Raw genomic sequence first — 17,133 nt, forward strand, 5'->3', positions numbered from 1 at the left:
GCCCCCCCCCCCCCAGCTTCCATCTTTTTGTAAGCGTGACTAGTCTTTCAAGGGGAGGGAAGGAGGGTGAGGGAAGGTTTACACACACTGTGGAATCCTGCTGCCTCACTGGGAGGACATCTGTTTGGGCCTCAGAGGTAGAAATATCTCCTGCCAAGACAAAGGTGTGTGGGAATTTTGTTTTCTCCCCTTTTTAATCTAGAAGCAAATATTTGTTGCCCGGGAGGTTTGGACTGTTTTCCTAAGTGATTACTTAGAAGTAGGGAGCCGCTGTCGGCAACAGGCAGAGCCCCGGAGAGGTTTCCACCGGGACGGAGAGGGAGGGAGGAGGCACGTGTTTGTGGGGACAAGGGGCCCCCTGCCCAACCCCGTGCAGTTCACCGTCCGTTTAATCAGACCTCAGCGCCTTTGGACCTCGGGGCTGAATGGCTGAGGACAGTGGGGTTCCCTCCTGGCGGCCCTCGGGGCCATTCATAGTTCCAGAGGGGCTCACCCCTCCCCAGGCCAGACGCACACCCTCGCTCTGCCCACAGGGGCCTGCCCCCTGCCCCTCTTCCCCACACCCTTTGCTCCTGCCCAGTTCCCAGCCAGCAAAGGCTCTCCTGCTACAGACTGAGCGCCCCACCATGCGTCTCCCGCGTCTCTGATGACGGGCCCCGAGGCTGCTGCCACGGGGCGTTGACGCTCTGGGTTTCCAAATAAAATCTCCAGAACAAGCACGCTTAGCATGTTCGAGCCCTCTCCGCCCACACACACACCTGGAGATGCAGTCCACGGGAAGCTGGTTAGGGAACCTTGGACCATTTGCCAGCGTGCCTCTTCCTTCCACATGTCCAGTCATGCCAGCCCCTGTGCTCGAGTGCCCCACCCACACCCTCTCCTCCCCTGGGAAGCCTTCCCTTCCCCTTTGGTGCCCCGTCAGGGGCAGCCCCTTCCCCTGTGCTCATGCCCCGTGTGGTGACACAGCAGGGGCCATGAGAGTGAGGAGGGGCCTGCTTCGCCTGATCCTGAAGTGTCCCGCCTCCCCCAGGGTCTGGGTGGACACACAGTAAGTCCTGGGCGGACTGGGATAGCAAGCAGCATGCTGGGGACCTACTGGGTGTCAGACTCCATACTGGGGGCCTCTGCTCAGGACACCCGCAGCCTAGTGAGAGAGACAGACTCGGGGACACGTAGAGAGAGGGTGACCTGAACATGCCTACAGCTCTTCCTTCCTGGACGCCAGGAGCTGTCCCATGCACCTGGGCAGCCCACAGGAGAGGTAGGTGTCCTCCTGACTCCTCTACCTATCCTCGGGTCAATTCCGACGCATAGCGACCCCATAGGACCGAGCGGCACTGCCCCCATGGGTTTAGAAAGCCTCGTCTTGCTCCCACAGGGGGGCTGGTGGCTTTGAACTGCTACCCTTGCAGTTCGCAGCAGCCCAGCATCACCGGGGCACCCCCCAGTTCACAGAGGAGGAGCTTGGGGCCTGAGCCCAAGGTCTGAGCCCTGGATTCGTGCCCTGCCAGACTCACTCCAATGGGCGGCTCTAACCACCAGGCCTCAATGCCCCTATGACAGAAGGATGGTCGTCCTGCTTTGGGCAGGACAAGGGGCCTCTGAGGAGCGGCAGGGAGGAGGGGCTGGCCGAGAGCCCACATTCCACCAGAGGAGAGGCGAGTCATCTCAGGCAGAGGGAACAGGGGGGAGGAGAAGGCAGGGCCCATGGAGGGAGGGGGTGGTTTAGAGGGCTGCAGCTGCAAAGGATTCTGGGTGTCGGGAAAAGAGGCCCCACAAACCCCCTCAGGGCCACAGGCTCCAATCACATAGCAGATTCATAGGAGATAGGCTCCTGGGCCCTGCCGAGCCAAGCAACTGAAGCCCCAGGAAATCTGTATTCCAACTACTGCCCTGGGTGTTTGCTGGGGTCATCCTGGGGAGCCCCCTCCCCGGGGGAGTTTTTCTCTGTGTTACAGGGCGGCCGTGGGCCTGAATCACCCTGACGTTAGGGGCTAGGGTGGTTTGGGCATGTGTGTACTTGCCTCACAAAACAAGGCCAGGACTCTAAGCAAATCCCTTCACACTAACTGATCACCTACTATGTGCTGGACCAGGGGGCAGGGCAGGCATGGTCATCTCCTCGTGAAATGCCCAGTCCAGTGAGGAGCCACAGGAGGCAGCAAGTTGGCAAAGGCAAGCTCAGAGAGGGGGCAGGACTGTGAGAGAAGGGTTTGGGGGGGAACTTGTGGGGGCCTGCCTGGCAGCCGTAGCAGTGCGGGCTGTGATGGGGTTCAGAGCTCAGAGCAAGTGGGGAGACATAATTGAATTGGTGAATCGGTGGGGGGGGGTAGGCTGAGTTATGCACTAGCTGTGCCCCAGTCCAGGCTGGCTTCCAGCAGGGCATCAGAGGAAAGACGGCAGTCCATTGAGCATTGCCAGAGCCTTGTTGCTCAGAACCCGGCGGGGCGAGTGGGGGTGGGGGGCAGGGCAGCAGCTGCCCCAGTACCGTGTCAGAAAGACACACTCCCAGGCCCCAGCCCAGACCTACTGCATCTAGAAGGCAGGGGGACAAGGCCCAGCAGCCTGGGCTCGGGAGAGGTAGGCCACCATCGGCCGATGCGTTCATGCCACGGGGCCAGGGTCTGGAGCCTCCCTAAGCTGCAGGCCCATCTGTGCTCCGAGCAGGTTGGCCTGGGCATTTGTTTCCGAAATATTGTCTGTTTCCATTTTAATAAAGGAAGCTGCTCCGGCAGCAGTCTATTGGATTGGATTTTGAGCTAATAAAAATGCCAAGTTGCTCTGAGTCCAGAGTCTTCCTTGAAATTCTCCCCGAGATTCCGGGGCAGCAGTGGCAGAGGCCCGTCTAGACAGAGCTCCCAGAAGCCTGGCCGGGGCTGACGAGTGACAGCTCTCACCCGGGCTGGCCTCTCCCGCAGCACCTGGCGAAGCCAAGGGCGTTTCTCCAGCATTGAACTTGACAGGTGCAATCAGGACCAAAGCCCATCGGTCCCGAGAGGAGGCTGCAGGCACCTGGACCATATGGCGGCGCCACCCCCATCAAATGTCATGTCTGATGTGCTCGCGGACGGAGCTGGCTGGTGGCTCTGCCAAGCCCCAAAGGCCGGTTTCAAAGGCACTCTTTCTCGGGCGGGGGGTCGGGGGGGGCACAGAGGATCACAGTAGCTAAGGGGAGCAGTGAAGACAAACAGAAGCTCGTGTCACTGCTCAGGTGGCCAGCGGCGGTGGGGAGAGGGGCTTGGAGGTCAGTGCCACAGCTGAGAACCTACTAGGTGCCGCACTGTGTCTGGAACTTCATGGAGGGAGACAAGCAGGAAACAAGTCACGTGAATACACGTGAAGGTTATTTGAGAGCCGGTTAAATGGTCTGAAGGAATATAAATGCCGGGAGAGCGACGTACACGAGGAGACAGTGGGAGCCATGTGAGGATTTGGGGGAGAGCATTCCAGGTGGAACGGGCAGTGCATGAAAACGCCCCTGTGAAGGAGCTGCGCTCTGCATGGTCAAGGAGGAGCAAGGCCAGTGTGGCTGGAGAAGTCTGCGGCAGAAGGGGACAGGTTGTGGCTGGAGGTCCTAAGGGCCAGAGGGGGAAGGTGGGAGGGGAGACCCAGCTTGCCACAGAGTAAGGGGGGACACCCCTCTGTTCCCAGGGCCGCCATGCCTCCGGCTGGGAAGTGCTCAGCCCAGACCCGCTGCTGAGTGTTTCACATGGTGCTCCCTGCTACCCTCCTCCTCCCCTGCTCCGCCTGCCGGGAGCGGAGCAGCTGCTGCTGCAGAAACATGGTAGCGCTTGTCCAGGCAGTTCCAAAATATCTCCTTGGCCAAAAACCCACGAGCAGCTAAGAGGCCGCTGACTGGCGGCGAGCTCGCATCCCTCGGTGGCTGGTCAGAGCCGGCAGTGCTCTGAGGGTCCCTGCTCAGGGCCTGCCCACAGCCAGGCCTGGCAGATGGACCAAACCCCAGCAGGGGGAGTCGTGGGCTGGGTGTGGGCTCTCGCCCAATGGGCTGGGTTCAAATCCCAGGTCTGGCACTTGCTGCTGTGTGATGGTGGGCAAGTGCCTGGACCTCTCCTCTCTGTGCCTCAGTTTCCCTACCTGTGACACGGAGCTGTGTTTAAGATGAAGGAGGGAAGTCAAGGAAGGCCCACAGACTCGATGGAGGTAAGGGGATGCAAGTGGAACGAAGTTCTTCTGGGTGATCGACCCCCTCGGGGTCACAAGACCGTTGAATTCCTTCCAGGTTGGCTCACCCCTGCCCAATCCCAGGACCCCTTCCCCCACTCATCCGTCCTCTGCCTCCTGCGCCGACTCCCACAGTGCAGGGCGCTCCCCACTGCGGACCTGGTCCAGAGCAGCGGGCACAACCAAATGTTAGATCGTTAAAATGGCCCACAGGATCCTCAGCTCTGATACAGTGGGGGTTCCTCCCCCCTTCCCATGTCCACACGGCACCCCAGCACCTCACAGGCCAAGGGGGAGAGGTGGCCATCCCTGCAGAGGCTTGGGCACCCTGTGAACACACCAGGCTGCTTCCCAGGAGGCCTGGATCCCAGTGCAGCCGCTCCGGCACCCCTGAGAGTGCACGGCGGGCCTCGGGGGCCCCACACCCTTCGCCCTAAGGACAGTGGCATTAGTCCCTCTATTGCCCCCATCAGCTCTTCAGTTACCTCTCCAGTTACCTCTGGACACCCACCCCGCCCTCGCAACCCGGCCACCCTCCCTGCCCCATGTAGAGTACCACGGAACCCCTCCCCTGGCTCAGAGGGCAACTGGCTCTAGGCCCCTCAGGGAACTTCGAGCCCGTGATGCCAGGGAGTGGGCGGAGGCATCCACACAGGGGAAGCCCCAGGCCCAGGGGGCAGTTCTGGCAGCTTTAGACCTGCCTTCACTGAAGCTTCCTTCCCCAAGGGCCTCTGAGCCCGGCCCAACAGCACCTGCTGTAGCTGCCCCTCCACTGACTAGCCAAGCTGTGTGGCCCCAGGCAACTGGCTCTGCCTCTCTGAGCCTGGTTTCCTCCTCTGCAAAATGCGGGGACAGTGGTCCCAGCGGCGGGACCCCAGAAGAGGCTGGGAGGCAGGAAGCCCCCGTCAGAACAGCAGACTCAGCTGAGCTCTGGGTCGCGTGGCTTCACTGCCACTGGCTGTCACCCTCACTCTCTGGAGCAAGGTCCCTCCTCGTCTCTCCGCTCCTCTCGGCTTTCTGGTTCAGGCATTTGTTTTCCGAGGGTGCCCCAGATTCTGCCTCGTGGGCTCCCCCACAGCGAGGTATATGAAGCCAATGCATTCTGGGCTGCCAGCAGCTTCCTGCAGCACAAACATCCTGTCCACCGTCACCTCCTGACTTGGCGAATTCTACCTGGGAGATGCCCTCCTGGCAACAGACCCTGGCCCAGACCCCGCCTTTCCTCCCGAGCGTCCGGTCTGGTCCTGAAGCCAGTGACTGCTGCAGCAGCGGAGGCACGCCTCTCAATTTCCCCCGCTCCAGTGTGTGTGTCAAACGGGCCTGCTAACCATGCTTTGGGCTGCTTACGGCAAGGTTAGCAGTTCAAAACCACCAGCTGCTCCGAGAGAAAGACGAGGCTTTCCAATCCCATAAAGATTTGGTCTGAGAAACCCCCGGTGGAAGCTCTCCCCCTTCCTGTAGGGTCGCTGAGCAGCGAGTTTGGTTCTGGGGTTTCGTGTGTGTCTGGGGTGGGAGGCGGGGTGGAGGGGAGGGTGGTCTGGCTCATCCCCAGGGGCTCTCCTTCCTCAGGCAGTCCACCATCTGCAGACCAGGCCCTGGTGACGGACGAGGCCACTTACGGGTGAGGTATCTCTCATGGCGGCAATCTAAGCGCAGGTCCTCCTCCTCGGTGCCGTCCCCCTTCTCGAGCCTGCAGGGAGAGACAGACAGACGCCTGTGTGAGAAGCAGGGCCGGAAGCCTTTGGAGAACCGTTTGCCTCATGGGATTGCTATTACATGCAGGTGTGTGTGCGTGTGTGTGTGTAGGGGCGGTCACTGCGTCCACCTTGAAGGGACGGGGGCAGTGGGAGTTGAGGTGGCCAACCTGATGACACAGCAGGTACACAGCACAGAAGGGAGACGTCTGGCTAGGTGCAAAGGGACACGAGCAACCCGGCCCTGCTTCCGACTGGAGCCCGTGTTCTGTGAGCATCACGGGGGTTGGTAGGATGGCTCCGAACCCAGGCAGCACAGTGGTTACTCATCGGGTAAGGTCAAGGTCAGCACTTTGAAGCCACAGCCTCCTCCTCGGAGGAGACCCAGGGCTTTTGACTCCTGTGCAGGAGTACAGGTCCCAGGATCCCCCGAGGGTGGTCAGGCGTCAGCACGGACTCAGTGGCAGCGAGTCTGGTTTTAGTTTCCTCAGTAACTAATCGTCCACTGATTAAGCTACACTACTGTTTGGTTTTAAATTTCAGGAGCGATTCTTGGTTTCAGGCTTAACCATGACTTCAGGGCAATCATTTCAGGGGTCCATCCAACCTCCAACACTCTACGTGACTGTACCCCTGTATTAACTGGATACTTCTTAATTAAAACACGTACTAGAGACCCTTCTATAGCCATCCAGCCATCCAGCAAATAAGCCCACATGGAAGAAGCACACCAGCCGGGGTGATCATGAGATGTGGACGGGATCAGGCATCAGCATCAAAGACCCAATACAAAGCAACTATATCGATGCGAACCAGGGGGGTTGGAGTGGAGCCCCCAAGCCCATCTGTAGATAACTGGATCTCCTACCACAGAGTGGTATGAGGAAGGGATGATTCAACCAGGGTGCAGTGTAGCACTGAGGAATCACATCATTCCTCCAGTTCCTGTACACTTACTTCCCCCTGCCACCCCCACCCCCACCCCCACACTGAGACCCAGTTCTAACTTACAAATCTGGTTAACCTGGAGAACACACATTGGTACAGATACGAGCCCTGGTCACAAGGAATTCAGGACAGACAAACCCCTCAGGAACGGTCATGGAAGTATTGATTATCATGAGGGTAGGGGGCTTGTGGGTGGGGAAAGGGTGAGAAAGGGGGAACCCAGCACAAGGTTGGATATATAGCCCCTTCCCAAGGGGACAAATAACAGAAATGCGGGTGAAGGGAGACAATGGACAGTGTAAGCTACGAAATAATATAGAATTGATCAAGGATTCACGAGGGTGGGAGGGGATGGGAGGGAGTGTTAAAAAGAGGTGCTTATACCAAGGCATCAAGTAGAAAATGTTTTGGAAATGATGATGGCAACATAGGTACAAATGTGCTTGATACAATTGATATATGGAATGTTATAAGAGCTGTAAGAACCCCCAATAAAATGATTTTTAAAATAAAGATCCTTCCACAGATGATCAAAATCCTGGTCTTCTGACTTCCAGCCACGACCTTTTCTACCCGGAACCACCAGGGTGTTAGAGGGTCCCTTTCCTAGCATTCTAAGGCTCCCTGTTCCCAGGGTGCTGGTCCTGTTGGCGTGGCACGCAGACCGGATAACGAGCCTGCCCTTGGCCAGGGGCATGTAGGGCGCCGGCAGCTACAGAAGCCCCCGCGGTTCTGGACCCACACACTAAGGCCTGCCTGCCAGTGGCCAGGCCAGAGGAGAGGCGGGACCAGACTTGCTGATGGCCCGCACTCATTTATAACCCAGATCTGTGCCAGAGAACCAGAGGGCCCGGCCCAAAGGTGCCCCATGTTTACAGGAATGCAGTCTGTCCCCAGGGAGTAAAAATAAGTCCCGTCGCTATTCTCAATGAAGACGGACGGTCCGCTGAGTCTCCATCTCCAGCCACGCCCCCTTGGTGCGTTTCCAACATCAAGCCTGCCAACGGTGCCAGGCCTTCCTCGTTCCACGTCTCCCGTCGTGCCCTCAGCATGGCTCTTCCTGGGTTGCCACCCTTCCGTCTCCCCGCCTCCCGCTTTTCCCGCATGGGAGACAGTCTTGACACATTCCCAAACACTCCTTCCTCTTTCTTACTCATCTGCCTCTTCTCCCTAACTGCGTGGGAATGGCCAGAGCTCACCGAAAGGAACGATTGGATGGCCCTCCATAGATCCCTTCAGTCCCGTCAGACCGTCCGATGGTTTGCTCACCAGGAACTCCCAGAGGACCTGCTCTGCAGAGTTTGAAGACGGTTGGCAGGCAGGCTAGAATGGGCAAGCCTTGTAAACATCAGCCATTGTGGTGAGCCACGACCTCTGGGCTCTGCCCTCGCCGTGGGGTGGCCGCCACAGACCCCACAGATGCAACTCTGTTTACAATCGGAGCCCCAGAGCAGTGCAGGTGGGCAGGAGGCTGCGCCCTCCCTGGAGTGCCTTGGAAGAAAGGTCTGGTGATCTGCTTCTAGGAAAGCACCCACTGGGCAGAAAGCCCATGGAGCGCGGTTCTGGGTCTCCGTGCATCCATGCATCCAGCGAGACCCCCATGGCAACAGGTGGCTTACGTACACCCACAGGAGTGGGTGGGTCTGGGCCTGTTCTAGCCCTGTTGTATTCAGCCTTGGCTGCACATTGAAATCATGGGGAGAGGCTGAACAATAGCCCCAGGGTTCTAGCACGGAGCCAAGGTGGAGGGACCCTTGTGGAGGGGCCTCCCTGAGGAAGCCTGGCACGCTCATAGCCAAACCCCATCTGTCTGACTCCCCACTTTGCTGGACAGACCTCCCCCCAACACACACGCAACTTAAGTCACAGGCTGCAGGATCCGGGCAGCCTTCCGCCAAGTGACTAAGCCTTGATACGGGCTAGGGTAACGACCCTTTGCAGGGCAAAGGTGCCAGAAAGCTGCACTTCCTGGCAGGAAACAGGCAGCCACAGGAGTCAGACATGACCATGCAGTGAGGCTGGTGGAGCCTCAGCTCTGCACCCGATGGCGTGACCTCGTGCCCGTGTTTTGGTGGGTGCAGACGGGTGTACTAGGGGCCGCTCTTGTTGGCTGCAGTCAGGGCAACCTCATGGATAATGGAAGGAGACTCAGCTCCGCCCCTGGGCTGGCTTCACAGCCCTGTGAGCGTCACGTCCATGGCGACCAGCCCATCCACCCACCTCGCCGAGGCCGTCGCTCGTTTTGGGTGACCCCTACTTTATCAAACACGATGTCCTTCCCTGGCTATGGGTCTTTCCCAAGGATGTGTCTGGAGTGAGCAAGAGGAAGCCTTACCACCCATGTGCTCAAAAGCATCCCAGCCACGTTTCCTCCCAGACCGATGGGTGCCTTCGGCTGGCAGGCCACCGTGTGCTGGAGACTCTCGGTCAACTCCACTGTCCGAAGGTACCTACCCTCCTGTGAGCTTCCCCTGTTGGCATCATTGGCCTGTAGCTGGAGAGTCTGAAGAGGGCCTTAGGGACTGGGCTGGGCTGGCTTCTTGGTACATGATTACCTCTCCATAGAAAGCACTTTCATATCCGCAGAGGAGTGTCACTGGACTTGTTTCTCCAGACAACCCGGCCTAACACAGCTTTCTTCCCACTGTCACTCAGACCAGTGCAGTGGCCTTGGAAAGGGGGAACGAGTGGCCCACAAGGGAAACGAGCCCTGCTGGGCAGTTTGTCCTACACCACGGCTGACTCGAAGCTGCCACATCCGGGTCACGTGGCCCCTGTGACAGGGAGGTTTATTGTGCCAGCCTGCCCAATAGGATCAGGGGGGGTCAGTCAGGTCGCAGTCTGATTGGTTGGCAAAGAGATAAATGGCTCTGCAAGGCCCCCCGCCCCCCCTCCCCGCTCTCTGGCGATCAGAGCGTTCTGGAGCTTTATTGCTGCTGCTGAAGCTAGTTCTCTGCCTCAGCCTCTGAGCTACACCACCTGCGGGCCAGGCCAAGCTGCAGATCGTGTTGCTAGAGCTTGAGGCTCCTCTGAGACCTGCTTCGCCACGCTGCCGGTGCGTACATCGCTTGAGCTTGAGGCTCCTCTGAGACCTGCTTCGCCACGCTGCCGGTGCGTACATCGCTTGAGCTTGAGGCTGGTGGATCCTGTCTTCTTGCATTGCTTGCACTAGATGTCTCACCCGGGCCAGCCATTGGTGACCCATCCCCGCTGACTGCTGCCTGGGGGCAGACTCTGCCTGTCTTGCCCCAAGGAGGACTCTGCTGTCTGCTTCCTTGACCTTGGACCCAGCCGCGCATGTGCGTTGAAGGACTTCCTGTTAAACGGAACCCTCTGTGCTGCTGTGAGGTCTAAGCAGCTGTTATATTCCTTCTTGCTGTATAAATCTATCTATCTATAAAATCCTAAGTGTCCTGGTTTCATTCCTCTAGAGAACCCTGCCTAACATAGCTCGGACACACGCTGGGGAACAGGTGGGAGCCATGGCCCCAGGGAGCCCATGTGGCTGGCTCAGGCACACGCCAACAGGGACTTGAACTCAGGTGGATCGTGCCTGCACCCCCCAGCCCCAGCTGGCGGCATCCTGAGTTGTGAGGTCCTAATGGAGGGGGTGGTTGGAAGCCCTGCCAGAACTGTGACAACAGCTCCCCTGGGAGCGACGGCGTGGTCAGAGGCCCCGGTGGGCTGGCGGGTGGTGAAGCGGAGACTCAGAGGATGAATTAGAAGTGATGTCTTGTTTCCTGCAGTATCCACCTGCCTCATTCTAGGACCACGTGTGATCATAGCAAGCCGTGCATCGGTAGCCGTGGCTAGGCAGACTGGCCCCCAGGCCTTGTCTCCGGTCTGCCAAGTGTCGGTTCCAGGGCCCAGGCCTCCCCAGCACAATGCTACCCATCCCACGTGGCCCTAGTTTTGTGGTCCTCTCCCTCCCTAGGCCCAAGCTGGCCTCCAGCCACGGCCTGTTGCTAACAGTCCATGTGCTGTGCGTCTCCAACTACCTTCGTGAGCAGTCCACCGTGGCCTGACGCCTTTGCAAAACACAGGCAATGTGAGCTACTGGAACAGGAAATGGGGGCCCCACATGCAAAATAGCCTTGCTATCAGACAGAGATCAGTGAAGTCAATGGTGGCAGACGCAGTCTGGTTAAAATGCTGTCACCTTATTATTCGATCTGCCTTTCATCCAGTCTCACAGTTGTTTCAGATTTTAATATGTTCTGCTTTCTCTCTGAGGAATTTCGATGTTTTGTCTACTCGTGGTTGCTGCTTCTGTTGGTTTGTTTGCTTCCGGTCTGTTTGGAATGATTTTCTGCATATGAAATCCAGGAGCGGCAGGGCTATGGCGACAGCAGCTGGATTGATAATCACCTAGGGGCACGGCAGGGGAGGCTGGGCTAGGGTGGGGGGAACGGGGAGCTAACCACCCTGAGCACAAGAAGAAAATGTCCTGAAACGGATTGTGGTGATGACTGCAGAAAGCCTCGTCACATGACCGAACGATTAAATTGTGGGATATGGGAAGGACATGCCAATAAAGCCATTTAGAAGAATCCCACACCCAACAGCAAGCTTGGATGTTGGGGCCACGCCAACCTGCTAAACACCTTCCTCCCAGGCTGATCTAGGGACCAGCTAGAGTCTAGAGGACCTGCCCCCTCCCCTGGCCTGCGCTGGTCCCATCCCCTGAAGTCCCACCCAGCACTCATCCTGAGATGGAGAGTTTGACTCTCTGCATTGTGGACAAACTTCAGGTAAGGCTGATGTTGGCAACTGGCAGAGTTTCAACTCAGTCATCCTCCTCCACTTGGCGGGCCTGGTTGAAAATGGACATCACTGAAGAGCCAGCAATGGGGGGCTGACTGGGCCTGAGGACTGTCCCCAAGACCCCCTGCCCCCTCCCTTCCATCACCCATCTCCCCTCTGGCTGGTGGTTCTGAAGAAGATGGGGTGTCCAGGGCATGGCTGTCCATCCCAGATGTCCATTGGACAGTTTCTCCGTCCTCAGGGCCCAGGTGTCCTCTCCATCTTCTTTGCACACCGGCGTTGGTCAGGCCAGCAATCCCATCATGTGAGCATGCATGAGGCCCCGCATCCCCACGGGGCCATATCGCTTTTGAGTGCTGTGCTCCTCTGGGACCAAACAGCCATTTCAAAGGACCTCACAGCGAGGGAGTCCAGTCGAAGGGAGGCATAGCCGCAGCACGAACAGCACCCAGAGGTGAACGATCTAGGCAGCAGACTCCCAGGGCAGAGGACACATTGACTGTCGGTGACCAGCTGTCGGTGGAAGGACAGCGGGTCTGAAAGCATTCTGGCAAGTCAGTGGGCACAGCTCATCAAGAAGGGCCCACGACGGGGCATCGACAGCGCCGCTCTGGGTGAGGAGGAAGTCACGGAGTCGTTAAAGAAGATCCTCACTTCCCAGAGGTTTTCACCGGAGGGTTATGCAACCATGATAAACAAGCCTTTGGAAAATGATAGCGAGAAAGAGACAGCTGCCCTGGCTGTCAATGACTCAGTCGAATCTAGATGAGTAGCTGAGAGCTCTGTCTCCCCGTCTCGGTTGCTGGGTTCCACAGCCAGAGATCTAGCCATTCACCCACAGGGACTGTGTTCAGGGCCGTGTAGGTTAGAGGGCCTTCTTTGGAAATCCAGCCTTTGTTTCAGTGGAACCCCCGCTTCAGTCCCACCCCCAGCCTCACCAGCCTCTCAGAGGGTGTCCACCAACCCACCTGGCTGAGGAAGGACCACGTGAAAACTGGAGTCTTGGCTCGCCCCACCAGCCGGCAGGACAAGCAGGGAGTGGGGAGCAGGCAGTGGGGAACGAGAGTGGCCTGTGGAGAGATGTCATTTTCTTCTTGACCAGCTGCTCAGGGACACAAAGGGCCTTCCTGTCACCTGTCCAGTCTACTGCTGGGGAATGGCAAGCCCTGCAGCCTTGGTCCCTGCCCTTATGGGGCTCATGCCAAGTAAAAAACAAGACCAAAACCTGCAAACTCACTGCCATCGAGTCGATGCTGACACACAAGTGACCCTAGGGGACAGGGCAGAACTGCCACTGTGGGTTAATGAGACTGTGCCTATTTAGGACAGTAGGAAGCCTCCTCTTTCTCCCAAAGAGCAGCTGGCTGTTTGAACTGCTGACCTTGTGGTTAGCAGCCCAATGCAGAATGACTATGTCGTCAGGGTTCCTAAAGTAACATTGAACCCAGGCTAGGTTCTGTGAGGAGGGTCGGCGGAGGGTCAGCGGAGGTGTGTGTGTGTGTGTGTGTGTGTCAAGGTGGGGGGAGTGGGGGGGGATCCCACCACACAAGGAATGAAGCCTGAGTGAAGCTCAGCACAAGGTAGAGGCTGGAGGAGGCTCTCCAGGCTGAGAACAGCTGGTTCAGAGGTTGGTGGGGGGATGGGGGTGGAGGTGAGATGACTCATGGGCGTCCTGAAGCCAGCCAGGGGGTGCTCAGTGTGGGGCAGGGAGGGGGTGCACAGTGCAGCCAGGCCAGTGCTCAGTCCCCAGATCACGAGTTCACACTGACAGGCTTTCTGGCGACTGTGGGGAGAACTGATCGGGGAGGAAAGGGTCTTGGGAAGACGGCACAGGAGGCTTGCTGGCTTCACCCTGGGAGGGAGCCGAGGTGACAGCAGTGGGGACCCGGGTCAGGTCTACCGAAGGCACGATCCACGGGCTATGTGAAGTTGACCAGGGAAGGACTTCCAATTACTGGCTTGTACGGTAGTGCCAGGGGTAGAGAGAGGTGCCGGCTGGCCTTGCATCGGGCTGGGGGAGATTAGCACGCTCCGTTTTGGATGTCTGATCTGAGGTGCCTTTGCGGAAGGTGAGGAGGCAGCTGGGCATGAGGGGAGGGCTGGCAAGAACTCTGTGCACTTGGGGGTCTCTGGCATGTGCATGGCCACTGCGGCCGTGGGCTCAGGAGAAAATGTCGACCCAGGAAAGATGGGGATCTGGAGTGGGGTCCTGGGAGCACTGACATCGGGACAGTGCCGGAAGGGACAGTGGGGGTGGGAAGAGCCCGCGAGGAGACCACTCAGGAAGGGGGCGTGTTCAGGGTCGGAGCTGCCTGGAACACTTTTGGTGGCGGGAGGGGCAGAAGCCAGATTGGAGCGGGCTGTGAAGCGAGGGGGAGGGAAGGCCGTGGGGACGAATCCTTCAAACGTTTCCCTACAGGAAGGAGAAGAAGCTGGGCGTGTGGGTCAGTGTGCAGTTGTGGGGCGATCACAGCAAGAGCCAGGATCAGGACAGCACGGGAGGGAGCCACGATGCCCCCACCTGCCCTCCTGAGTGGTTTGGGCTGGGTTTCCACCTCAGAGCCCAGAGATTGAGGGCGCTGGGCTGAGGGTGAGGGTTGGTTTCCTCTCCACTGTCAGCAGGTAAATTCACTCCCCAGGTGGGGCCGACAGCAGGTAGGCTGCTCAGTGAAAGGCTGCTCCTGGACTCTCAGGAGAAACCAGAAACTCTGACTTCAACTTGGAATCAGATGGCAACACTCAGGCAAATGTTAAGCATCTTAAAACCCCGTGGGCTGAGCAAACACGGCTTCGGGCAGGGCTCTCCGTGGGCCGCCAAGGTGTGGGGCGTCCTCCCTTAGGCCCGGGGTGCCCTGCAAGATTCTCCGAGGGCCGCTAGGCTGCTGTGGGGGCGCCTGCCCACTGAGGGAGGTCTGCGGGGAGTGTGAAAGTAGGTGGGGGTGGGGGCATGTTCCCCTCACAACCAAGAGTAGGCATTAGCCCATTTCCCTGCAGGAAACACGGACCCACAGGGGGTGCATCACTTACCTCTGGGCTCCAGGAAATAAACACAAGGCTCCTTCTAGCCCTGCGGATTCCGTGGTTACACTGAGTGGGATCCGCAAAGCCAGCAGTTTCAAACCACCCCCGCCTCCGCGCCAGCCCCTGGCTGCATATGGAACCTCCGTGAGCGCCTGTCTAAGGCGTGGAGTCCTGGGTCCTGGTGCGGGGCGGGGACCGGGGCGAGCGGAGCGGGCTAGGCCCCGGCCCAGGGAAGGAGGCCAGCAAGGAGAGCAGCGAGCAGCACCCGGGACGGACGAGCGCTGAGCATTCCCAAGTACGGCCTGCACTGAGTGTGGCTCCTGCGCACCTGCGTGTGTCTCCTCGTGACTGGGTTCCCTCTGGGTTCTGATCTGACACGTCTCCTGTTCTTCCACGCCTGGTTCCACCAGATCAGAACATGACGTATTCCAGAAAGGCCCATCTGCTACTTTGTACCTGGACGCGCGGCTCCCATCCCCCCTCCCCTCAGGCTTAATTAGGCGCACACGCACACGCACACACACATACACACACACAATTCTGTGTGCCACCCACGATGCTCAGCATGCGACATGGGTTATAACATTGAGCTTTCCCCAGCCCCTGGGAATTCTAGAATCTTCCATCGTGGCTTAGAGGAAACAGGCTCAGGGAAGCTCAGAAACTGGCTCCAAGCCACACAGCAGCCAATAACTAGCGTCCCGACTGTGATTTGGGGCCTCTTTCCACAGTATCCCCCTGACAAGCAGTCGGGAATGCAGCAGGCAGGGCCATCATTCCTGCCCCGCGTCCCTGGCTGCACTTCCAGGACAGTGGCCGATGCAGAATATGCCAGCTCTGCTTCTGAGCTCGCCTGCAAAGCTGGGAAATCTGTCTGTGAGCGCTGAGCTCTTTGTAAGAAAGGCGCGCGCGCGCGCGCACACACACACACACACACACACATACACACACAAAATAGAACAGCCCAGCTAAGCTGAAATGCTCTCCTCAGAGGGGAAGGGAAATAAAATTTGATGAACCTCTGCATAATGTTCGGGTTATGAACGTGCAAAGTGATATTCTGCACATTTGCCAGGGAGCATTCGTCTTCTCCCAACCACCGGGCCTAAGCGGCGAGGGGCCATGAAACTGGGGTGCCACCAACAGCGCCTTCCTGCTTGTGCGTGCTGGGAGGCTGTCTGCTGCTTCAGCCCCACGAGGCAGTGGACCTCCCGTAGCCAAGGTGACCATGGCAGTGGCTTCACAGACTAGCTGTCGACATCAGGCTGTCCCTCTGCCTGCACCCACCGTTTGCTAGCACCTACCACGAGCCTGGGATATGCAGGTCATCCAGGCCACCCTCCTGGCCAATGCGCCCTGCCCCCAGCTGAGGTGAGCCAGGCTGTTCTGCCCTCCTGGCTGCACATCTACCCACATGAGACACCGTCTCTCTCCCAGAACGTTGGCCTGGGATGTTGATGCGGAGGGGGGGGCGGGGGGGGGGGTGGTTGAGCTACAAGGACACGAGGGAGTCAGGGTGAACCAGAAAACTCCGCCAACCACCCCAAACCATGTGAAACGGTTTAGCATAACAGCATCAGTGATGGACTCAAACCCGCCAGCAATCATGACAATGACACAGGATGGGGCAGCGTCAGGAGTCACAGTCAGAGCTGACATACGGCAGCCATCTACCTGTCTGTCTATCTGTCATCTACCTACCTATCTGTCACGAGTCTAGCACCAATCTAGGTGCTCAGGGTGGCCTGGGGCACAAGGCCGCGTGGAGATCACCATTGACAAGCAATAGCCCAGCCAACAAATAAAGAAACAGAACAATATCAGTTCGAGTCAGATGCTATTACATGCAGATCAACTGGCCCCAAACTCCCAAGGACAGGGTGGTGGGAGGGTGCAGATTCACAGCCCAAACAGGAAAGAAGGTGTCACTGAGCAGAAGGTATCTCGTGAGGGTCCGAAGGGAGACTGCTCCAGGCAGGGGCACAGTGAGTACAAGGGTCCTGAGGTAGGGATGAGTTTAGGGCCAGGAAAGACGCCCGTGTGGCAGAGGAAAGGCAGTGAATGGGTATTTTGCCATCATAGGGGCCCCTATGTGGCCCCACGAGCCGCCCCCCCCCCGCTCTGCCTAAAGCCCTTCCTGTGCCGCACGGGGTGCCACCTCCTCAGCCCTGCCCCACGGCAGCTGGCTCTCTCCCTGCTCCTTCTCAGACCTGACCTTCATCACCCCCAGGTCCTGCAGATCCCTCCTGCTGAGCGGCATTCCTGCAAGTCTCAGTCCAGTCCCCAGAAGCAGGCCGTGATAAGGACCTGGGTACAGGTCACTGATGTGGGAGGTGGTCCTGGGCTTCTGAAGGCAACTGGGGCTGGGACCCCCAGAGCCCCCTGGGAGGCAAGCATGCCTCTGATTTATCTCCGCCAAGGGCTCAGGAACCGTGCCCTCATCCACCAACTCCCACTAGCTGATGGTGGGGGCTGCTGCTCCTGGCACAGTCCTGCCCTCAGGCTGAGAGTCTCACGAGGGTGG

The 17,133-nt window shown here is 58.5% G+C and overlaps 1 protein-coding gene across 2 annotated transcripts in view; it reads right to left on the reverse strand.

Annotated features, from left to right (window-relative positions):
• Window positions 1–17,133, reverse strand: part of GSG1L (GSG1 like) — a 296,355-nt gene that overhangs the window by 1,894 nt on the left and 277,328 nt on the right. For both annotated transcript variants that reach the window (XM_075528410.1, XM_075528408.1), the window contains one exon: window positions 5,802–5,872. In XM_075528410.1, the coding sequence (XP_075384525.1) occupies window positions 5,802–5,872 (71 nt within the window). The remainder of the gene's footprint in view (window positions 1–5,801; window positions 5,873–17,133) is intronic.

Source organism: Tenrec ecaudatus, chromosome 12, assembly GCF_050624435.1.
Source record: "Tenrec ecaudatus isolate mTenEca1 chromosome 12, mTenEca1.hap1, whole genome shotgun sequence".
Classification (NCBI taxonomy): Eukaryota; Metazoa; Chordata; class Mammalia; order Afrosoricida; family Tenrecidae; genus Tenrec; species Tenrec ecaudatus.